This window comes from Phoenix dactylifera, chromosome 1, assembly GCF_051530095.1.
Source record: "Phoenix dactylifera cultivar Ajwa chromosome 1, Ajwa_hap1_PhDact_Kaust_v1.1, whole genome shotgun sequence".
Taxonomy (NCBI): Eukaryota; Viridiplantae; Streptophyta; class Magnoliopsida; order Arecales; family Arecaceae; genus Phoenix; species Phoenix dactylifera.
The window spans coordinates 54,923,511-54,949,485 of record NC_143190.1 but is presented as its reverse complement, the minus strand read 5'-3'; the positions used below and the strand labels follow the sequence as shown (position 1 = coordinate 54,949,485).

The 25,975-nt window shown below is 37.7% G+C and overlaps 1 protein-coding gene across 1 annotated transcript; it reads right to left on the bottom strand.

Moving 5' to 3' along the window:
- Positions 1-8,021: 8,021 nt before the first annotated feature.
- Positions 8,022-25,575, bottom strand: LOC103714198 (dynamin-related protein 5A). Its single transcript, XM_008801376.6, has 16 exons — positions 25,011-25,575; positions 23,664-23,727; positions 23,453-23,557; positions 22,870-22,971; positions 21,422-21,472; positions 21,270-21,331; positions 20,734-20,824; positions 18,373-18,437; positions 16,933-17,127; positions 16,673-16,792; positions 15,920-15,990; positions 13,908-14,133; positions 12,871-12,921; positions 10,540-10,768; positions 10,151-10,290; positions 8,022-8,376 (listed from the first exon to the last, which is right to left on the bottom strand). The coding sequence occupies exons 1-16, from the start codon at positions 25,137-25,139 to the stop codon at positions 8,248-8,250; spliced, it is 1,830 nt and encodes a 609-aa protein (XP_008799598.1). The 5' UTR covers positions 25,140-25,575; the 3' UTR covers positions 8,022-8,247.
- Between the last annotated feature and the right edge of the window lie 400 nt (positions 25,576-25,975).

The window sequence follows — 25,975 nt, the reverse complement described above, 5'->3', positions numbered from 1 at the left end:
GGCCTGAAAAGCACGGATTTTAATAGAGGGATTAAATTAAATATTGTTTGAGGCTAGTTTCCCTTTAAATTAATTAGAACTGATAAGATTTAATTATAAATTAACTAATTATGTTTCTGGGCCTAAATACAAATGGACCCAGAAACTAAACCCGGCCAAGGGCTTGATTTAGAATTTAATTAAACTTTGGGCCTGCATGCAAATGGGCTTAGACCTAAACCAGAGGGCAATTGAGTCTAAACCAGAAGTTGGAATTGGCTCAGACCTGAACCAAAATTGGATCAGACTTGAATCAGAGGTTGAATCGGGTCTAAACTAGAAGCTAGATCAGACCTAAACCCATAATTGAATCAAATCTGAACCAAAAAGTAGATTAGACCGGATCCAGAAATTGAATTAGGCCATGGGCCTGAACCAGAAATTGAATTAGGCTATGGACCCAAAGATGAAATTGAGTCCTATGGATGAGTTGTAAATGACTTTAAGATTATAAATAAATAGAAATTAAATGTGCAAGTGATATGTGATTTAATGATCTTGCTAGGTATTGAAGAATTGGCATTTGGTAAGCAACTTAAGGTAAGTGACCCTGATATAATCTTATATTTTATCAAATACATCTGACTAGTTGATTATGAAATTGTATATGATTATTTATGTTTTCACAAAATTAGGATCAAGCATGTGTTAGCAAATGTTGCAAGTTTTTAAATAGATGGCATTCATCATGATTATCATGCTATGTACATAAATTTATGATGATATAGAAGTTGCACGAAAATTAAAGTTTTCAGCATGATCATGAATTTTATTTATCATGATGCCATTATTCACTTTCCAATGTATATATGAGATAAGATTTATGAAAAGCATGATATGTTTTAAGAACTTTCAAATTGCTATGTACGACCCCCGCCAGTGGGTAACAGTAACTCGGCATACGACCTCCGCCAGTGAATAAAAGTAACTTGGCTTTATGACCCCCGCCAGTGGATAATAATAACTAGAAGATGAACCTGCAGTGGTAAAAGCCTTGCCATAGAAATAAGAGCGGCCATAGCTACAATACCATCTGAGAGTATAGATTTCAAAGTATGGAATAATGGCAAAGGTTTTATGATGTGAAATCATATTTGTGAACTTGCATGATTGGACATGCATTATTTTATGACTGGTTTGATTATATGTTGTATGAAATGCTTAATTTGTTACAACTGTTAGTTTCTTAAAATAGTGCACTGGCATACAAAATATTATGCTTGATCTGATAAGATTATGCATGGTTACTTACTAAGCTTTTATACCTTACACCAATTTATTTTTGTTCTCACAAATAGATTGCTAGGAGCAAGGAGCGTGATATGCTTCAGGGTTATGGAAAAAATGGAATATTAAATGCTGATATTTTTAGAAGTTCTATATCAATCCTTACTGATGAAACATTTGATGACATTCATGAGTAAAATTGTTCATAATTGATCCTGAAGTTTTGAAGTGGCTGCGTATTATTGTATGCTTAAGTTTGCAATAGCATGGCTGTGTCATGATCCGAATTTGGAGCGTGACATTTAATGGTATCAGATCAATAAGTTTAATCATCCATAAAAAAAACTGTAATTGTTAATAAGGGGAAGGGGTAGTTAAGTCACATTTACCTAGACTTTAACTAATGACAAGAAAAAAGTGATAGTAATAATTGGTAAAAATAAATAAATAAATAAAAATAAAATAATAATAAAAAATAAAATAATAATTCTGATTTATATTGTCTTAGGTGACAATGAGCAACAAAAAAAAAGAAGGTAGGGCTAATACAAGCCATTCTAGGGACGTGAATGTGACACAAAAACCATCAGAGCTTAGGTTAAGATCATTGTGAATTGTGATTGGAAAAAAAAACTATCAGAGCTTAGGTTAAGATCACAGGAGATTGTGATAAAATTAGAACCAAAAAATAGTTTAAGATCACTAGGGTTTGCAACAGAAATGTATCATAGCTCAAGGTTATGATCACTTGGGACATGACAAAAGTAGTAAAATGAAATTCAGTACTTAGGTGAAAGGTCACTAAGCATTGTGATAAAATATAAGTACTGGATTTGGTATTCGATGGGTACGGAAGGACTGGATAAGATGTTTTTGTTCATGATGAGAGATGTTTGACCTAAGATAAGTGTTGTAAGGTTAGCCATGGCATAGTTGTTATACCATGTTTGGATGTTGTTTAAATGACTCGAAAGTTTAAAATTGATATGGATTTGGATGTGATTATTATAGTGTGATTTGTATATGAATTGGTCATAGTATTTGAATGAGCCAAGAAAGATTTTTTTTTTTTATGGTATTATAAAGGATTGTTCTTCGAGATTAAATCCGTATGTGGATTATAATTGGTATTGGCATACTTGGATATTGCAAATAATTGTATTTCTATTTGTAGATTAAAATCTTAAGGCCATAGAGTATGCATATTGATGGGGAAATTCTAGTTAGTTTGAATTTCCATGTTGGATTAGGCTATTAGATCTTTCTCATAATTATTGGATACTATTGGATGTGTTAGTTTAACTTCAAGTCTAGGTTTATAATTTGACAAGGGATCCTTGTTATTGAGTGGAGACTTCGATTTTGGAGATTGTAAGGTCTTGATGAAATCATCAATAAATTTTAATTATCGCCTTTGGATCCAAATAATAGATCTTATTCATGTTTATCGGGGACTATATGATGTATATGAAATTTCAATTCAAAGTTTGGAATTATAAGTTAATCTAAGGTCTTTTGTCAATTTTGTTGAGGTTATTGTTGAAACCTAAATTTGCATGAAGAATTTGAATTTTAGAGACCTACGTGGTTACGATGGAAGATATTCCTAAGATAAAGGTTGATCATTAAATCATGGGCAAAGTTAAGAGAAGAAAAAGGATTATAGATTATGAAAAGTAGTTGATGCTAATGCTCTCACCTATTTTCATTAAGGCAATTATGATTTTTGTGTGGAATTAATCATGAGCAATTAATTTATTGGGCAAAGAATTATGGCATCTAAATCCAAAGTTGGAAGCCAAATTGAGGAGATCAGAATAAGAAAGGGGTGATCAGAAGAGACCCGAGATAACAGGAAGTCTGAGTGACAGAGCATAGAATGCTGGAGGTAATACAAATAAGAAGAAGAGATTTGAGGCATGTACCTACTGTGGCAAGACTCATGGGGGGCCTTGTTTTAAGAAGATGGGAGTCTGATTCACTTATGGATGACATGGGCATTTAGCAGGGGATTGTCCAAATAAAAAGAAGAACGACTCGGAACCTACTTAATCTGGTGCTCGGCTTTTGCATTGATTCAGTTGAATGCTCCTACAAATGACCAAATAGTGACAAGTATCATTCTAGGTAACTCCATAAATGCCATGTGTCAATTGATTATAACTCTTCCGATCCCTTTGTATCTTCTGGGTTTCTATCTATCTAATGCACACTATAAGAATTGAACCCGCCATTATGTGATGTCATATGTCTTAAGAAAGCTATTATTCTTATAGATGTTATGTTTAAAAATTTATCACTTAAATGAGAAAGTTAGAGTTAATACTAATTGAGATTGAGTTTTTAAGCCTTAGATATATCAGGCTTGATCAAAGTTATGCAGCGGAAACCTGGTGGAATGTTAGATAAAAGACTAAATACCTTTATTTGTTTAGAAATTAAGGTACGTAAATTTTGAGGATGAATTTTTTTTTAAGGGAGGAAGAATGTAAATACCAGGCGAGATGGGCCGACCTGGACCATAGTTGGCGGCTCATCTGAAAACTTTGGGAGGAATGGCAATGGAGATTGGCAGCTGTTGAGGCAGTTATAACCGCCTAACAGCCACGATCACCTCCCCTCCGAGCTTGATCGAGGGCTATAAAAGCCTATGGAGTCCTCAGTGAGGGACTCCATCGACACCCTCTCACTGCCTCTTACCCTCTCTTCCTTCTTTGCAAAGGAGCCGGATTGGGAGCAACGAAGGAGGAGACACCCCCATCTCGTCACCGCAACTAAGCTGCCGGAGCAGGCATAGTAGGTCGCCAGAAAATCTTTACAGCTCTTCAGAGCTAGGTAAATTTCTTATAACCCTTGTTCATGAATTACATTCGGTCGATCTAATATAATAATCAAAATAGAAGAAGGAAGGCAGGAAGGAGATGAAGAGGAGGAAGGGGAAAGGTCTAACTAGTGATCGGTCGTGATCTAACATTGGCTGGGTCGATCGAAGATTATGGCCGGCCTATGTCGAAGATCTTTTCCCTTCACCCGATCATGGCTTCCTCTTCAATCAAAACTTTGGATCTAAAACCCAAACTGCATGCTATACCCTACCTTCCAATTCATGGAAAGGTCCTCATCTCGAGCGAAATCCGGTTCCCATGGGTGGAACCGGCTTGATCTCAGCCGGAGGTGATCGGAGAAGGAGGAGAAGAGGATCTCTATCTTCCGGCCATGGACGCCGCTAGTTTGGGGCACTACGAGCGTCATCGGGTCGACCGCGAGCGTCATCGGGTCGACCGCGAGGCCGGCCGTGCGCCGTGCAGGCGTCGCTAGCTTGGCCGCACACCGGCGTGCACCACCGGCTTCGGCCGGCTTCTCGTTCTCCATGGGGAAGGGAAACCCCCCTTCACTAGAGAGGGATAAGGAAAAAGGATCGGGGTAGAAGGGGGGGAAGATGAAGAGGAAGGGAGGTCGGCCGCTATAGGCCGAGCCGCGGGTGGCATTGGCCAGCCACCGGCACCGCCAACCTCGGACCCAGCTCCCTCCCGAGTGCTCCATTGAGTCTCCTTGCTTCATGGGAGAAGAGGAGAAGAGGATGAGGAGATCGGAAAGGGAAGAAGAAAGAAGGAGAAGAGAAGAGGAAAAGGAAGAAGAGAAAAGAAGGTTTGGGAAGGAAGAAGAAGGAAGAAGAGAAAAACGAGAAAAGAAGGAAAAGAAAAGAAGAAAGAGAAAAAGAAAAAAAAATGTTGTGGGCCCTGATCCGAGCTGAGTGTTTTTAAACCCAAAATCAACTGGGCTGAAGAGCACGAAGAACTAAATTGAATATTGTTTGAGGCTAGGTTCCCTTTAAATTAATTAGAATTCATAAGGTTTAATTATAAATTAACTAATTGTGTTTCTGGGTTGAATACAAATGGGCTCAGTAACTGAACTCGGCCAAGGGCCTAATCCAGAATCTAATTAAACTTCGAGCCTGCATGCAAATAGGCCCAGACCTAAACTAGAGGGCAATTGGGTCTAAACCAGAAGTTGGAATTGGCTCGGACCTGAACCAGAAACTAGATCGGACTTGAATCAGAGGTTGAATCAGGTCTAAACTAGAAGCTGGATCAAACCTGAACCCATAATTGAATCAAATCCAAACCAAAAAGTAGATTAGATCGGATCCATAAATTGAATTGGGCCATGGGTCTGAACCAGAAATTGAATTAGGCTATGGACCCGAAGATGAAATTGAGTCCTATGGATGGGCTATAAATGACTTTAAGATTATAAATAAATGTAAATTAAATGTACAAGTAACATGTGATGTAATAATCTTGCTAGATATTAGAGAATTGGCATTTGGTGAGCAAATTAAGGTAAGTGACCCTGACATAATCTTATGTTTTATCAAATATATGTGACTAGTTGATTATGAAATTGTATATAATTATTTATATTTTCACAAAATTAGGATCAAGCATGTGTTAGCAAATGTTGCAAGATTTTAAATAGATGGCATTCATCATGATTATCATGCTATGTATATAAATTTATGATGATATAGAAGTTGCACGAAAATTAAAATTTTCAGTATGATCATGAATTTTATTCATCATGATGCCATTATTCACTTTCCAATGTATCTATGAAATAAGATTTATAAAAAGATGATATGTTTTAAGAACTCTCAGATTGCTATGTACGATCCCCGCTAGTGGGTAACAGTAACTCGGCATACGACCTCCACTAGTGGGTAAAAGTAACTTGGCTTTACGACCCCCGCCAGTAGGTAATAGTAACTGGAAGATGATCCTGTAGTGGTAAAGGCCTTGCCTTGGGAATAAGAGCGGCCATAGCTACACTAGCATCTGAGAGTAAAGCTTTCAAAGTATGAAATAATGGCAAAGATTTTATGATGCGAAATTATATTTGTGAACTTGCATGATTAGACATGCATTGTTTTATGACTGGTTTGATTATATGTTGTATGAAATGCGTAGTTTGTTACAGCTGTTAGTTTCTTAAAATAGTACACCGGTATGCAAAATATTAAGCTTGATCTAATAAGATTATGCATAGGTATTTACTGAGCTTTTATATCTCACACTAATTCATTTATGTTCTTACAGATAAATAGGATTGCTAAGAGCAACAAGCGTGACATGCTTCAGGGTTATGAGAAAAATGAAATATTAAATGCTGATATTTTTAGAAGCTTTGTATCAACCCTTACTGATGAAACATTTGATGACATTCATAAGTAAAATTGTTCATAATTGATCCTGAAGTTTTGAAGTGGTTGTGTGTTATTGTATGCTTAAGTTTGCAATAACATATTCGTGTCATGATCCGAATTCGGGGCGTGACAATAAGAAATGAAAGGATTTTCCAAGGTTCATGCAGGCCACCGGATGATGTAATTAGGCGAGCCTACTAATGGTTTGCTGACCTTTTACAGGACCATTCATTGATGTCCTTCAACTCCTTTTCAAGGCACTGGAGCAACCAGGATCTTCTGAAATGATTGCAACTTAGCTAGCCCCTCCCATTGGAGTGTCGAAGGTAAAATTTGATGGATCTATCAAAGACAATGCTGCAGGTGCTGGCTATGACCTCAGGAATAACCAGGAGAGACTTGATTCATGTTGGTGGTAAGAAATTACCATTACCAATGCGTTCGGAGCCTTATGCAAAATTAGCTGCAGCCTGGGAGGGCTTATATGTAGCTGTTTTTAAGTTGAAGGCTCCTCAGATTTGGTTGGCAGGTGATCCAACATAGCATGTTAATCCACTATCGAGAGACATCCTACTTATGAAGGCAACTGCTTGGGTTTTTAAAGCTACTCGCATTTATAGAGAGGGTAACCAAGTAGCAGACTAACTAGCCTCAGCATCCATTAAAGTTTATCCTAGGAAAAGGGTGATCAAATCCCCAGCCCATCTGCCCAGAAATCATATAGGCCTTCTTTTCTTCGTTTTTGAGTCCAAGTCTTCCTTCTCTATTCCTCTATTGTACCAAAAAATAGCTAGAGCAACCATCTAGGCCACAGAGCGGAAAATGAGCTACTTGAGAACCTTAAATTGCATGTGCGGCTTTTGACATCATATGGAGGCCCAGCACGACCGGAACATTTTAGAGGCCACGTGAATCATCAGAACCAAAGCTAATGTTATGCCCAACTTTACACGGTAGATGCAGCGCTAACTAGGGCTGCAGCCTGCAAGCCCTGACCTAACCTGCTCCCTTCCCAAGCAGACCAAACCAAATTCGTATTTGAAAACCTGAAGTTTAGGTTAGGTTAACAAATTAGAGTGATCTAAACCCACTCGACCCAGCATGGCCCGTATTTTTGGACAAAAAAAAAAAAAAAAAAAGAGCCAACGCTGATAAGACCCAATCCAAAAATTCAAATTCAGATCCTATAAATCTCCTTTTTTTTGCCCCCTCAAAATATCTTTTCAAATTTTATTCAATTTTCAACAAATGTATACTTAATTATTGATTATTATATTTTTACTAAAAAAATAATAACTAAATAGTTGGCTCAAACTGCAAACACAGCTCAACCCAATCTGGCATGAAATCGGAATGTTGCAGGTTATTTCCCATGAACCTAACTTAAACTGAACAGCCATTAAGTTGGATACATCCAAAATAAATGACCCGAAGATAAAAGGGGTAGGGGATCAGGGACAAGCATACCCCAAGCTGACCTTATCCATTTGCAGCCCTAATGATATCATTTTTCCACAGCGATGGGTACTGCTAGTCAAGGGGTATAACGTTTCAGTAAACATAAATCCGTGACATATTATAACAGTTCAATGAGAAAACAGAAGGCAGCAGCTCAGCTTTGGCCCCCCAAACAGAAGGCATATGAATATAAATCAACGCTCACTCTAAAGGCTGTCGTCAACAATAAATGAATTACGACATCATCTCCTATATATACGCAGTGAGGAAAGGAAAACACACTCTAAGACGAACGAATGCAAAGCCCCTGCTGTTTTCTACTTGGCCCACGCTACTGCATCAATCTCACCTTGAGCATTTCTATACAGCTCAAGCCTCTTTGCAAGGGCAGATCTTCGTTCCATAATTGCTGGGTCCTCATCCAACAATGACGACAACTGCTTGTTCTGCACATTTTTAAAGTTTTAAAACATCATCAGACACTCGTCCAGATATATTTAGTAAATAGAAATTACACCGTGCACAGCCCAACGGTCGCTTATTTAATGATGGTAGCTGGAAATTATTATGCAATTTATTCATAAATTTCAACAACATTAAACCAACCGATCATTATCCAAAAAAGAAGAGAAAATTTTGTTTGACCGCTTTTCAACAAGCATAAGCACAGCTGAAAACAATCACTGCTATAAGTTCCTTTGATCTTCCTATCTTGCTTTTGAATTAAGACAAAATGACTTAATAATAATTAGCATTTGCTTGGAATAATGGTTTGCAAGTCTCGTCAGCACCAATCCACTTTCACATAAAGCAGATAGCCATTTTACTTATAATAAGAGAAACCACGATTTGATAGCATGGAGCATCACAACATGCTCATAGAAGACTCAATTTCAATAAAACAGCAGACAACTAGCTTTCTAAGCTCTAGTTAAATTAGTTTTAGGAAACAACAATGACACTAGTGTCTTGAAGAAACATCCTGGTGCAAAATGATTTGGCTGGAAGAGGTCCTATGAATAGTGTCACCCCCAATTTCAATTAAACAGCAGACTAGCTTTCTAAGCTCTAGCTAAATTAGTTTTAGGAAACAACAATGAAACTAGTGCCTTGAAGAAACATCCTGGTGCAAGATGATTTGGCTGGAAGAGGTCCTATGAATAGTGTCACCCCCTCCCCTCAATGCATTTCTATGCAGGTCCCACGTTCTCATCCACTGTAAGAGCATGCAATTGTAATAGCATGAAATGAAAATTTTCTAGTAGTGTTTCCCACCTAATCATCTCCATTATACATTCATAAACAACCAGTATAGTTGGACATTTGCATGTGAACTCAAGCACTTCAAGTGAAATTACCTAACCACTTTGACAAAAGACAAAAGGAAAGAAAAACACTTAAAAGTGAAAACTTATATTTTAATAGAATCCAGTACTCCATATGATCGTCATTGATAGGACAGAGAAACAACTGACATACAGTATCCTCAGCTCAAAGACGCATGCACACCCATGGGATTCGATCCAACCCGCTAAACAGGAGGTGTTTCTCTACCAGTGGACCAAGCAACCGGACAGTACATGCATGCGTCACTCTTAAATTCTCCACTAATAATAAACCATAATCTCATCTAGCAATGGACCACATTGGAAAAGTACTTCCATATTATCAAGTCTACCGCAGGGTTAGATTAGATGTACAGCTGAATCAAAAAAAAAAAAAAAAACCATAGAGAAAGTGTCCTTGCAAAAGATAGAAGTAGTTCCACGATTAAGGAATCTATGCATGATTTGTGGTATAGAAGGCAAATCCATCATGCAATATGAACATGAATGCTAAGATAACTGATCTAGCTTAATTTGAATGAGTCAGATAGAAGCACTATCTCAAATTACAATTGTATCTGAAAAAGTCAATGCAAAACACTTAAAATATCTAGTCTGATCCATAATGAAATTAACTTTGAAACAATGTTAGGTTACTTTTAATTAACAAGTAGACGACGAAAAATAAGAGCAGAATTAATTCAATCAACAGTTCAGTAAGCATAACTCAAATTACAATCTAGTTTTAAAAGAAATGTCATTCTATAAAAAAATTGTAGTTTGATCACCAATGAAATTAACTTTCAAAATATATATTTTTAAAATTCACAAGCAGACAGCTATTAGTAAGAGCTCAAGCTTAAATAATCTAAAAGCTGAGTAAGAACAATCTCACCTCTTTCTTTCCCAACTCAGTAAAGAAATGATCAAGCAAGGAGCGTTTTGCCTCGCGTACTTGACAATAAACAATAGACTTTGGGATGGAGTTTCGCAAGCTTGCACAAACCATATTGACATATGCTAAAACAGTAGTTCCTGTTCATTAACGGATGAGTCAACTGTCCAATTATTGAGCATTTCCGTATACTTGTCAGATGAAACAATCAACTTTCTAAGCCACAAGAATCAGGGAGCGAAAAAAGGGACTAAATTAGACCCAGGAAGGTTTTAACCACATCATATTGACAGAATATGAGACACAGACAATCACCCCAGATGCAATTGGGGATGTTTGTTATTAAAGCATAGAAGGGCTCACACAAATCATTAGTTAAAGTAATTTACCTATTCGTCTGAGGTATGAATCATTGTATCTATCAAAAATGGAATGTGTTGGATTTCCCCCTTTCTCAATATCTTGAGGAAGTTTTCGGAAGAAATCTACAGTCAGATAACTGCATTCCATGTCAACTAGCTTCAGTGTTGCTTTCTTGCTTTCTTCTCTCATTCGGTCCAATGAATCAAAAGCCGCATTTCCAACCTCAACTCGAAGAGTGGGATACTGCTTCAGCTCCTGCAGAACAACAGGCAAAACAAAATCCTCTTACTGGTTATGAATTTAAATCTAAAATACTATGGAGGGCAAGAAATGAAGGCAAACAAGCAAAAATAGAAGACAATTCAAGTAATAAAATTTATAAGATTTTTTAAAAAATAGAAAAAATGGAACAAAACATCCATCATTCAACAATACGTCAAGCAGTGGCATCATTTTGACTGTCATAATTCCCAAACGATCTTTCCATTATCTTAGAGTACTTTATGGAAAAGTATTGTCAAGATATATATATTTTTAAAACGTATAACTCATTTCCATATTAGATGTGAAAAACAAAACAATCTAAGATTTTCTGTGTCTCTAAAAAATACCAAAAACAAATTAGTAAGGCAAATGCTGGAAGAAATATCTCATAGGTAATAAGGAAGATATCACTTAATATCCTTTCTTCTAGAGGAAGGGGATGGGTGAACATAGAAAAGGATGTTGCAGATAACATCAAGGACCTTGTGTATAAAGCAGCACCCAAGTAACATCTGACTCTGAATCCATCTTTTTGCATCCTGCAAGTCCAACAGCTTTTTGGAATCTAGACCCCACACTATCCTTACTTCGCACTACAATCATAACCAATTCATAGACTTTCTTTTTGTTAAAATTAGAAAATACTAGCAAATCATCTTCTCAAATGAAAGATCCGATCACCAAATAAGACACAGGAGTAATAACCTGGTTCCCGTACCATTTGCGATCCCTCCTAAGTAACCTGTCTGTCTCACTACTTCAGCCAACAAACCTCTAAGATCAAATTTTGACCCATCAAAGTTTCACGAGGCTTTTTGACAGACTTTCAAGTAGATACTCATTCCGATTGAAGAATCTTCCACACCTGAAAGACCAGTTGGCAGTAGACTTGCTCAAACCTGGGCAGCCCGCCCGGCCTACTTGAGCCCGACGTGTATTGGACAGGCATGGGCCTGGTTTTTCAGCCCAGCGGGCCAAACCAGGCTAGAAATTTGAGCATGTCCTTTAAACAAGCTGGGGTCGGATTTGCATTGACCCAACCCAAGTCTGGTTATTTAAATTAATATATATATTATTATTATTATATATATATATATATATGTGTGTGTGTGTGATATTACATCCCTAACCTAACCTTAAAATTTCTAATCCCGTCGCCTCCTCGCCACACCGCACCTCACTGCGTCGTTCGCTCCCCCTCTCGCTGTCATCGCTCTCCCTCTCCCTGAAGCAACGAGGCATCCACCAAAGCACAAACCATGCTCCCATCCTGATGCCTTCCACCTTCATGGCCCTCGCCGAACATGCTCAACTCTGCCTCACCTGCGCCAAGCACCTCACCAACGACGATGGGGGCCCCACCTTCATCTTCCTCACTGACTACCGTGCTTGCCTCAACCCGCCCCTCGACAAGGCAGTGGACATCCACAACTTTGCTGCTGCCGTGTTGTCCTCGTCTGCTCAACCTCTAGCCATTGCCGCATCGTCCCCTCCCTCTCTAGCTGCCGCCACGATCCAAAAAGCCTGAGGACCAGCCTAACGCCCGAAGCTACTGGGCTCGGGCCTGGGAAGTAAGCCTGAAGCCTAGGCCAGGCTTGGCCGAGCCTGGCTAATTTTGGTTATGTATAGGGCTGAGCCCGGTCCGAACCCAACCCAGGCCGTCCGATAAGTAGGTCTAGTTGGCAAGTAGGTACCCACCCTCTTGGCTAGACAATTATAAGCTCATGCAGCCTATTTGTCTTCAACTAATAAACATTTACACACCACTGAGCTAAAGGGATAAGAAAAGAATTTTATAATTTAATATTAGAGAGACTGCCTTCATGGAGTAATCATGGTAATGTTGATATGATCAGATAAACTATTTGGGAATTGCCTCTTTTGAAAGTGACATAGAAGTGTCTTTTCAGTGATAATGCCCTTCCGGTAATTGTTAATGCCATTGAAACATTCCTCCTTCACTATAAGACCTACGTAGAATGCTTTACAGAAGAACTCTGGGGACAAAGACTACGTGGCAGCATATGAAAGCAAATAATTGACAAAGCAATAGCAGAAAATATTCTGATAGCTGAGCATGGAGATATGCCTACCAGAGTCTCCTTGATAGCCTTGTGGACGAGCTCCTTCAATATAGCATGAACCTGGATACATGCGATAAATAAATTTACTTTCATTGCAGTGACAAATTTAAAATAATGATCGATTAACAAAGTCGAGAACATATCCACTCCAAAGATTAATATGAAGCGAGAACACTAAATACAGCTTCACATAACAAACATCTCAGGATAATTGAGTTTTCAACAAAAAAATAATAACAGACCACGTAGGATAATTAGAACATGAGACTGAATTGATTTTATCCATCAAAGAAATAATGATGGCTCCCACAGGACAATTAAAAATTTTGGTTGCCTACATGTATTTCATGAGTCTATCTGCTCTCATGTTCATTTTGGATTTTGCATTTTCAATATCTGTCCTGTATTGCTTTTCATTTACCATTTCCCAAGTTTGAAAATTTGGTTTTACTCTTGGTCATATATTGCTTTTGTTTTTCACTAAAGCGGCACTGGATTAGAGTTCCTCTTTTCACACGTGTTTTTTTTTTCCACTAGAAATTTTTTGCACTTGTTTGCCAAATTGACATTTCCTTGTCTCAACTTACCATTTTTCCATCAAAAAAGCTTCTACTTACCATTCAATAAACTTCCAAAGCGTTTAGATATGACAATAATTTCCCTTAGCATTTTTAACATTAAAAGCAACAGATGGAAGTGGAGTTTTAGGGTACTTTATTTGGGGGGATATAAGGGAATAGAAAAGCACAAGCGAGTAATCCATAAGAGACATCAGACCTTCATTAAGCCACATCTAATAATTACTAGCAGAAGTGTATTAAAAATATAAGCAATGAGTCACTGGTTTGAATGTCTAGGCCGTTCAAACAAATATCTAGGTCGACACAACTTGAAGATCTACACACCGCTGAAAGAGTATGACCAGAGGATGAACAGGAAAAAAAATCCCAAATACAAAGAAGCAAAGAGGGTTGGCACAAAGACATGAACCATTGAACTTCAACATTACAAAGGTGTTGAACAAAAATGTAAGATTAAGTTTTTACCGCATCCACAGATGCCTCAGCAGGACCTCTGATACAGACCAGGGAAGATTCAATAAGACGTCGGTATCCTTGCTCAGGAGCTATCAAGTGAGGTTGGTATCCATCAGCCTCAGTGATAAGTTTTCTTACATTCTCCATAGATAGTTGCTTGTCAAATTGTAACCTCTTCAGAGCTGCAGGGAGTTGATTGTCAAAAACATTGTAGATCTTTTCACCACCCGGGCGCCTGTGGAATTCGTTGATATATTCAACAAAAGTAAACTAATGAAAATTGACATGTTATGCTGATAAAATGAGAGAAAACAAACAGCAAACAGGCTGAACAATTGAAATGTGGATTCCATATTGATCTTTCAGTCTAGCAGATGGAAATTTATAAGGAAAATGCAAGTTCAACATCCAAAAGATCAATGAAACATAAACAGAAACGACACTAATTTTTGTATTTGAAAATGGACTTCAATGGCCAGGAATCGGAAACCTCTCAGACTAGTGAAGGATTATGAAATATCTGATGACACAAATTAATCAGAATCTAACCATTTCCAGAGTCCTGTAATTCAGGTTTTATATCTGAAATAGGCTTTGCAGTAGTCTGCTTGTATGCACAAGTGCAAACTTTAAATCAGCGCATCACACAGAACATAAAGGTGACTGACATAGGCACAGGACAGGCATGCAATCTGTATGTCCATGAGAAGAATTGAAGGACATGATAATTTCTTCAAGACTCTATATTAAGCTAAGGGTAGATTATCAGATTAGAAGCATCTATCATAGACTTATGTTATGCTAAACTTTACAAACACTCCAATTAATAATGATGATCAGCATGTAAATATATTTTCTTATGTAAATAGCCTGTGCTGCTCCTGTTCAAGTTCTAGCTTGTACTGTGCCTCCATATACTTCAAAGAAGACATTGTTACCATGATCTATGTAACAGATACTACTAGCTTGTCAGAGATTTAGCTTATCCTGAGGTGTACTTTTGTCACATATAAAGAGTGTATACATGTTGTGTTTGTATCCACATGCCCTGCAAAACGAAAGATGGAATACATGGTAACTGTACATTCTCCTGTAACCTTTTCAACCAAGGCCTGCAAAACTGGTACTGGGAACTATACTAGTATATTACCAGCTCAGTATGGTGTGGTATGATATGCACCCATACCAATACAAGCTTCCAACGCTTTATACCTCACTTAGCGATGGTCGACCAAAGCCACGCAGTATGGGGTGGTTCTGCTCGATACTATTTGGCTCATATACTGAACTAAACCTGGGAACCATCGTGGTTCCGCAGCAATATAGTATGGTATGCCTAATACGTGTTGTTCAGGCCAGTTCAGCAGACCACGTTTTCAACACTTGCCCCTCACATTGTAGAGTACTCTGGAGCAATTTATTAGCATCTGAAGCTTTGACTGCTAACCATGGCAACCTACCCATATGAGAACTATGCAAACAAACATCAATAAGTTTCTTCAACAATGTACTCTGCCATACTGTTGCTGAAATCCAGCAATCTGATTGCTTGCAGTAGCTAAAACATGTTTAGGATGATAAACTCTCTGGGTTTTGGATAGTCAAATATTGGGATAACAGATCTTTGATCCCCTTTGACTACTAGATCCAAAGTAGAATGGCTTCTCAACTTTTAATCTGCAAGAGCTAATGCTTAATGTCTCGCCATTGTATTTTAAAATCTCACTAACAAGACACTGTTGATCAACCAGGAATTTTGAAGCTTTAACCACCAGAAGTACGAGGCGAAATTACATAACACCAAGCTCTGAAAAAGGAATGCTACAGTAATAACTAATTCACTGAAAATAGACCTTATCCAACTTCAACCGCAAAAAAGGCATGCATACAACAAAACAATAAATCGAGAAATAGGTCAACGAAACAATAAATCAGGAAACAGGTCATAAAAATGAACATGAGAGAGAGAGAGAGAGATGATGTCTTAGAAGAAGAAAAAGAAATAGGCTTAAGATTCGTACACGCCATCAAGGTGCTCTTTGTATATTCCATCAAAAATACGACATATCTCCATAATTGAGTACAGTTTCCCCTACACATAAGTGCAAACAATCATAATCATATTTTGTAAAATACAAACATATGCTAAAAGAGATACGGTCATATAAGCAGCAGCCATAGAATATCCCAGATGCATCTTGAAACATATTTATAGCAGACCATCCACAGTTCTGTGGACATCAATAGAATTGGATTACGAGAAGAAAATGAAAGCAATATTGTTTACCTAGTTCCTGAAAATGACCATATGATTTAATTCAGAAAGTAAAACGAACTTCTTAAGAATACAGGTATGGGACAAGTAGCACGTATACATACTGATAATGAAGTTTCTGAGTTTTGGCCAATTCATAGCTAATTCAATACCAACTAACCAGATGATTTTGCCAAATTAACAGGATAGCTCAACAGTCAAAGACTATTTTTGGCAATACTAGTGGCATTGGATTGCATTACTTCAAAATATTCCAACAACAGTCAGTGCATCACCAATTTCAGATGGCACCTCGATCAAGCAAATGAAGTCTCAAGTTGCAGTCACAGACGAAATATGCAGTAACCGGAGAAGAAACTATGTTTGAAACGATGAGTGAGACATTTTTGTCCCAAAGAATCAGTCAATGTACCAAAAAAAATCACTTTCCACTATACATTGCAGTGCAGCAATAGAAACAAATACTGAACCCCATTAAAGTATAAGTACGGAGTCTTACCCCAGCATCAGTAGCAATGGGTTTCCCAAGACGCTTGAGTTCAGCTTCGAGTTCAGCAATAGTTTTACTTATAAGAGACTGGATGCCTGGGATTCGAGACTTGATCACTTGTTCCAAATGCTGCAAAAAGGCATAGCCATATGTAAATCTTTATTGCATGCTGCAACTATCATCTAAAGCCAAAATGCACCTGTACCATCCTTGTCTGTCTCAAAACAAACCAAACAAAAGAGTGGCAGAAAATATAAAAGCTGCCATGCCTTTGAAAGCATCTTCCCTAGATGCTCTGAACCCATTCTATGAGCAAGATGCTTGTACTCTGGAGTATTTGCAAAATACTCTCTTTCTCTACGCCTAGCAGCAATCATGTCCACACTCTTGTTAATGTCAGCCTGTGAGCGATTAACAACACCAACCCATGGGAACTGTAGCTTGTACGATTTTCCTTCCAATATCTATAACACCGAACACATGGTCCATAAGTTGTTTTAACAGTGATAAATGCACAGATATTCATAAGCTAAAATGAGCCTAGCTAGACTACAAGTTTGAAAACAAATACAAAGCAACATATGAAAAATATACAAGTATTCATTTGTAGCATGAATTTGTAATTAATTGAAGTGACAAATGAACTTAGATAACATGTAGCTCATAAGTGTTTTCACAAGATAGAAAAAGCTGAAGATGAGAACTGAACATGAATAAGCCGAATTTGATACTATGCATGTTTAAAAATTTCAAAAGAAAACACAAAGCAGTATAAAACAGGCACCTATATCACTTGTCTGAAGCATGAAGTTGTATCTAATTGAAATCACAGAGGAATTACATTGAAGGATCAACTTGTATGTAACAAATACGTACTAAGTATTTAATTGAATTTTGTAAGAAACAAATGTATTTGAAACTCAAATCAGCAAAGACATGCACACACGTGCGCGCGCGCATGCACACAGATAGAGAGAGAGAGAGAGAGAGTTAACTGCAATACCAAGGGTAAAAGACAGAAGAAAGATCACAGCAAGATACAATGGACACTAAATTAAAATAACTGACTTCCAAGAAGTAACTAAAAAAAGAATCTCAACAAACAGTTACAGGAAAGCACAACAGGACCTAATCCAAATAATCAGATTTAAGAAAGCCTGCAAAAATTGGTCAGTAAAACAGCAAAATACTAGGACCAGATTACCTGCATCTATCTAAAAAGCGTTACTAGCAGAAACCATAAAACTTGAGCAATCAAGATCCAATAAAAATACAACAGAAAAGCAAACTGGATATTATAAAAAAAACAATTAGGTAAAACGCTAAACATTGAAAAGAAAAAGATCTAAGCAAGCACACAAACAAAATACGTTGAAAAATTGAATATTAAATATTAAAGATAGAAAGATCAAGTAGAACATTCCAATGTTCAATAACTGAATAATAAAAGGCAAATGCCATTATAATTATTTAATTAAGGGGAAAAGTCCAGAACATTTCTAACTCAAAATTTGATAACCTCAAAGAAGGCCAGCTACACCAAAATATTTGATGCCATGCTGCCACAAAATTTCCAGGAAAAGGGATAACAAATAATCACATTTACAAAAAAAAAATGAGTGTTGCAAAAAATAGATGCATTCTAAGAATCAAAAGCCTTTTAATATAATTGATGGTAATATGCTCTAAGAAAAAGGGAATCAACTCACATCAACAGCATCGGTGCCCTTGTCCATTAGATCAATCTTAGTCAGGACACCAAATGTCCTCTCTCCTGAAATGAAAAATATTTGAAGAATTGAACATCATTTGGATGACCACTAGTTCTTTAAGATGAGCTTCATATAGAATGAGCATCACTGATTTACAATAACATGTGTCATTCATATTACTTGTTTGACATTGACCTCCATGGTCTCAGTAGTAAAGCCAGTGACATTTTGAACTTATATTATTACATTAGAAAAGTTTTAGTTGCAGAAAAGCATGTCCATCTTCTTAAAATGTAGGAAGACTGGCAAATGAGAGAATCAGGGGTGAGCAACCTGTATATCATCTTGACAAAGCTTCACTTGATTAGTAAATGAGCCAAGCTTGAGCTTCAATCCTAAACTCAACATACAAATGAGCAAGCTTGAGATTTACCCATCTTGCTCATCTTTTCCTCATTTATCTTTGCTAACTTCACTTAATTTTTTCGAAATAAAAAATGCCCCCCCCCCCCCTTCCAGGGCCCCTGTTTCGAGCAAAACAGGGGAACCCAAGGTGGAGCCTCTCCTCCGCCCCTCCGCGCAGCTCCCCGGCCCTCTGCCAGCCTGCTTCTCCCTCCCTTCCTCTCTCTCTCTCTCTCCCTCTCCCTCCCTTCCCCTCTCTGTCTCTCTTCCTCTCTCCATTCTCTCTCCCCTGTCCTCTCTGATGTATGCATCACTACGAGCCCGGCACGGAACTGCACAAGGGCATGCCAAGTCGTGGCACCAGGCAACTGATCCAAGCCCCAGTACCGGCACAGCAATTATTGGATTCAAGTCTTGTTTTGTCACAATGTTTCTAGGCAGCATGCATCAGCACAAAAGAACCATGCTAGTTCTATATATGATTAAAAGTGAGCGTCATGACCGGCTTGTCAATGGCAATTAGCATATAATATTTTTAACACCTCTGCTATTAGAGCAAGAGACCGCCCAATGAGCTTTCGCTAGAAAGAAACATACTTTCATCAAACATCCTACTCCTGATTTCTAAATCCCTTAACACAATGCCAACAAACTACCCTTGATACATAGATATTGACTTAAAGTTGACATATGACTATGCAGTACTGCACAGTTTTAGTGTACACCAGTACGCTATGTCCTTATTAGTCTTACTTAAAAAATAAGGGAACGAAAAGGCTTCAGTTAGTTTCCTATATTCGAGAAATTTCTAACAACAGTGTGTGGAAGGGGCCAAGTATATTTCCTCCTGTTATGAAGATAATTTATCATATATAATGTAGGAACATGGACAATTCAGATGGAGTCTTTCTTTTCAAACCATCAGTCTCTATAAATATACTCTTTCTTTTCAGATAATACTTTTGAAAGCGACACCAGAACTAAAATTGCATTTATCCACTCATGACAGAAAATTTACAGCAAAATACGTAATTCCAACATTTCATTGGTCAATGAAATCACAACCATCTATCACGTATTCATTTCTCCTTAATCAGTCCACAGTGTGTACCAAGCCAATGGCATAATCCTAATCATTTTTTTGGTTGATACTTTCATAGCCATCTGTGAAATGCCCTTGACCTATCACTTGACCTACACACATGTATGACATATGACATGATCCTAACCATCATCTTGATTAAATCAAATATATCATGCATCATGCATCTATAGTACACACCAAAAATATGATGGAAAAAACACCGATCCCAAACAATTCACTGTTAGATGGGATCACAGGGAACAATCAGCCGAGGGCTAGTCTAGGTTAATCTTCCCTTACAAAGTCAGAGATAGAAGCTATCTTTTGGTTAATAAACATCTGATCTACCAATACAGCAGATAACTAAGTCTCATTACCCCAACTATTAGTCCTTATCTAACTCATAAGAGTTGGTTCAAAAGTTCCCTCTTTGCCTTTTAACACCACACCATCCCATTCTTTATGGGAAGCAGTTTGCCTTATCACTGGTGGCAAATGCAACTGCACATGGACAGTCATGCGGGGCCGTGCATGATGCAGCACACCTCATTTTTCTCGCTCATCTGCAAGCTATAAGGGGTGCACATCGTGTGCACAGGGCCAGGCATCACCATCCACATGGGGTTTGCGCTCCGCACTGGTGGTGAGGTAAACACTGGATCCATTCTTTCTTTATGACTAAAAATAAAAAAATAAAAATCTATGAAATTTTATTATATTTAAATCATTAAATGACTGTTTTTTAATATTACACCCTGATTGCAAAAGGACATCTTGACAACTAAAAATTAATGCCAAAAAACTAAGTTGAAATACATGAATCTATCATGTGAGCATCCTTTCATGCATTCAGCACAATTACGAAAACATACCTTTAGGATCTACCTCACGGGAGATTTTAATTGCATCAGAAGTAGCAAGATCCTGATTGGCTGGGGAAATTGCCAGAATTATAGAATTAGGCTGCAAGTCAAATTTACAATGTCAGATTCACTTTGGATCCTCATTCATTAATTCATGTAAAGTTCATATGCACAGCGCCACCAACAACAAGAGATCCACCATAGTGCATAAAAGCTAAAACAATATACAGAGTAAACTAAAATAGAATGCCTATAGACCAAAGACACACCAAAATGAATATTTAATGCACCGAGTAAAATGATCATACCAGAAATGAAAGAGGATTTATAAATGTTGCAAGCACAAGGTGAGATATCACATACATGCTAATGAATTGCATGCATTAAATTCATGTTTTGACAAATAGCCATATGAGAAGGACAAGACATATACAGGTGTTCAACATGTGTATCTGATGATTATACAATAAAATCTAAATTTGAGTGATGCCATGCAAGTTGATCAACATCACATATGTGGAAAGCATATTCTTGATGAAAATTACCTTTTCAATATATGAGCGAACCATGTTCTCAATATCAGCCACAACGCTGTCAGGCTGACCCTCTAAAAAGTAATGATAAATTTATTAGCATTCCGGAAAATACAATCTGAGACAAAAGGAAATGTTAGAAATAGGAATGGCAGGTGACTTACCAACAGCTACCTTTGTAAGTCCAGGAAGATCAATAAGCGTCAAGTTTACAACTGTCAGAGTTGAAATTTTTAGTGTTAGAGAAGCCAAAAATTGAATTCTAAATTCAGAGATGAAAGGTATTATTTAGTTATTGCCGACAAAAAGATACATATAAAAAGTGTGAGAACCTACAGGATAGCCATACTATTATATCACACATAAACTACAAGTTTGGCACAACTTATATTATGTCCCCAGTTCATTTCATCTCCTTGAATAAGCATGCAAGAAATGGCATAAAAATGGACAAAGTCTACAAGAACTTCAACCTGATAAGTAGATTACATAAATATAACTGTCTACTAGTTGCAAGACTACCAAAGGCGAAAAAAAATCATGAGTAATAAAATTGTTAGATAGAATAATGATCTTTATTTCCAAGACAAATAACAAGACTTTACCCCAACAACTTGGTTTCAGATTAGTAATCCTCCAACCTAGATTCATATTAAGGGATACCTCTTTTGCCATTAAAAACACTTCCAAATCTTCATTTTAATTATCTGATACAATAATGGACTCTTCCATGCTCATATGACTGAACATGCCAAACAGCACATTATAGGATTCTTCTGTCTTCACTGCCACATCAAAAATCCTGGCTGAAGCCCAGCCCTAGTGTATATAGCCTGTCACCAGATTGTCAAACTGATGCCCGCAAAAGCAAAACTAGCATAAAAGAGCAATAATACAAATTCGACAAGTACTCCCATTCCAAGATTGTGGTTTAGACAATGGAATGCATCTATGAACCTCTTCTGCTCCTCATCTAACAATTTCCGAGTTGAGCTGACAAAGATGCCACTTTCATCTTCTACAATCAAATTTACCGCTTCTTGGGACAAATGTAACTTTGCACAGTTGATTTACGTCTTGACATGTCTTTGCAGCCCTCACCCGCTTAACTAAGAAACAGCTACGTTTCACATCACTAGTGTCAAAACTATATAATTTTGGAAGGATAGATGGTTAGGACAGTATATCATGCATGTTGCCAAAAGTTGCCTTAGACCTATTTGGAACCAATTCACAGAAAGATGGATGGTCGAAGCAATAAGACATCCCAAGTGTTCATGGTTTATAATATTGATCCACTCTGCAAACTCCATATAAACAAAATAAAGCTTAAATCAAGGTTTGGGTTCCAAAGTTCGGTATAGGTGGTGCCATAGAACAGCTCAATGTTCTATAACATCTAAGATCTCCATAGAGATAACAAAATTTCAAAGCAACAATCACAAAAAAGAGGTAACTCAATTCATTTTATATACAACCACGTATATGCATGTATATGTCCTATATATGAAACAGCAGTTCTACTTCTTTGCATGATCTTTCAACATTTCAAAGTACTAATTTGAAAAAAAAATGGAAAAGTATCTAAGCGAACAGCCTCAATGTCTCTCACCACTAGGAGAGTATATACTCAAATGAATTGGAACAGGAGAAATTTGCTTGGTGCGACCAGTCTCTCTGTCAGTTTCATCTTGGATCTCCTTCCTCACAGCACCTGCAAGAACATGACCAGGATTTGCAGGTATCACAATATCAGAATTCTGTTAACCAAGTAATAGAAAAGAAAACGAAATACACTCAAAAAAATTCTTTGAAAGACATTGAACATGAAAAATAATCCACTGGAATAGCATACAAAAAAAATGATGAAAGGAAATAGTCTCATCTAGATGGTTTTCCACCTATCTCTATTAATGCAAGAACCCTTCAAGGCCAATAATGTTTGCCAGTAAAGATTAACAAACTCTAGATATACTGAAGATATTAAATCTATGAGCACCAAAAAGCGGAGAATTTGGCATTACTTCAACAAAAAAACTCTTCATTTCTTAGTTGAACATAGTGATATCCTTTCTTAGATGTTCTTGTATGCTTCTATTAAGAAGAAGATTCACACACTTAAGTCCATGTGCTTTCTGCTAATGTAGAACTTAAAAGAGAGAAACAATATTCTTCTATCAGCCAGATAAAATTACCAAAATCTGTGAATCTCCTTCTCGGAAGGTGCATAAACTCTGCATACTCTCTCCCTTCATCGATCCTATGAAGCTGCAACACAAGTGGACGTCGTGTAACAATACCTGTGAAATTTCATCGATACAGCTTTGTCAATACTTGAACAATAGCTAAACACAAATGCATTAAACATACAGTTCATGAAATAAAATGAGGGGGCCCATAAATTACCTGAACCTCGTGGCAGGAAGTCCTTTCCAACTATGCTTTCCAACACTGAGGATTTACCTGAGCTCTACAGAACATTTCAGAGCAACATTCATGAAACCAGATATACTATAATAGCATATTTTACAAGGTTCAGAAATAATTATTTTTTGTTTACTTCTAAAGTACCAATGAAGCACTATAATAAACGATGAGGGGGTAATATTATGAATTTAAAATATTGTTAACTCTGAATCTTAGAATATTACAATTAAGGGGAGGGGGAAGGGCAAGAGTTGGGTTTCATGGTTTTGTTGAAGTATATAACAAACATTGGAAGAAAAGATCGATTGAGTCAAATAATTATCTTCGGGGATTTCTGAAGCAACTATTGCCATGAGTATCTGATGCAGAAGTATCAAAATACAATGTCAATGTAGATGGATATACTACCACTCTGATATTACAAATCACTTGAAAAACTGCTTTTGTTGTCCGTAAGAAATAAAGTGAATTTGCATATTTAAGTGAACTTGTGGAAAGAGGGAAATTGTACAGATGGTTGTGCACGCCTAAGTCAAAAGTTTTGATGTTCATGTGTTAGATCCGCTTTTCCTTATGTTAGTTTTTTATTTGCACAGGGCAGATATAAACGTCACTGAAGGGAATCAAGAATGACAATCAAGGGAGTCATTCAAAGCTAAAGAAACAAGTGGATTATGGGAATCTTGAAGAAAATTAGAAGAATAAATTGTAACAAACTCCTCCATGCTAAGGAGACAATTCTAGCATCATCAAATGAAATAAGAAAGTATGGCTAACAGTGGAAAGATTCGAAATAGCTGTGGCCTGAGTATGACCTGAACACAGAGGGCACTATAGCTCCCAAAGAAGTACAACATAACTTAAATCAGAATAACTGTCATATAAGTTCAGAATATTTCAAATATTACCATGTAAGGGGGAAGAAACGAAAATCGCATCATATAAGAAAAGCAAAGAAAAGTAACACAAGAAGAAACCAATAAAATGTTTCAGATCAAAAAGCAAGAAGTAACAATAAATCAGTTATGGCCCAAAACCCCACATGGAAATTAGATGAGAACAGCAATAGCGGGAGAAATAAGGAAGCTCTTCAGCATATTGACAATGATTTAAATAGATCCAATTAGAACGATAAAGGTGACATCTTTACGCTTCAAGTTGAAGAAATATAAGCGAAACAAGAAAGACCTCTCATCTACAGCCCAAAAACCAAAGATCAAACCAAGAAACCCCCAAGATCCGCAGTGATTCCGCAAGAAATCACCAAGATCTCACCAAACCAAGCAAATACACATCACCTATGCATCAAGATCTAGAAACCCACACCTGTCCTCCGACGACGGCGATAGCCGGCAGCGAATCCCAGAGCGTCGGCAGAGCGCTTTCCTCCCCGTGGTCTCCAAGGGCAGTGCATGCCCTCTGTAGCTTATTTACCAAAGAAATCAAATTCTCCATCTCCCCTCTCGCCCTCTCTCCACGTAACCGCTAGAAAAGCAAATCAAAGCCACACCAATAAGATAAAGATCCCTCAGATCCCGATCGGATTCGAGCGAATGGATCGAAATCGCAGCGGAGAGATCGAAGGAAGAAGAAGAAAAAGAAGAAGAAGGGGAGATCGAAGCTGCCGGCCTTCTCAGGGGGGAGAGAGAAAGGGGGGGTTAGTGCGTGTGGAACGATAGTAGTAGAAAGAAGCGAAGGCGATTGGCGAGAGAACCGCGTCCCGTGGGGGATGGTTTTCAAGTTTCTTTGACATGCTTGGGGGTCGGGGGTAGTACGTGCCGCGGTAGATCGCATTGGCGGTGGGGATGGGACGATCGGGGCCGTCCGATAAAGCGGTCTCTTGGTTTCTTTCCCCATTTGGGGACGGTGGGCCGTCAAATTTATTTTTGTCTCGTTTCGCTATCGCGCGCCAGCTTTAATCATGCGGTCGGTCTGGCCTGACACGTTGAGAAATTAGCGTCGCAATTCCGCACCTGGATACTTGCCGAGCTACATGTAAACTTTTATCAGCCGTTTGATTGGCATCGATCCCTGGGGTTTCACTTGGCGTCTCTCGGAGATCTCACGCTAGCTTTGATTTTTCTTTTCCTTTTTTCAAAAGCCTTTCGCGGTTGAGTTGATTGGTGGAAGCTGTGTGTAGCCTACTTGTCTATTTGTAGATCTCACGCTAATTTGTAGTTATTTCTGTAATTTTGTAAGCAAGGTGAAGTTTAAGGGTTGGCAACTCCCTTATCCTGTTCACCAATTGAAAGTAATCAAAAGGTTAAAATACTGTAAATTCGAAAAAGCGA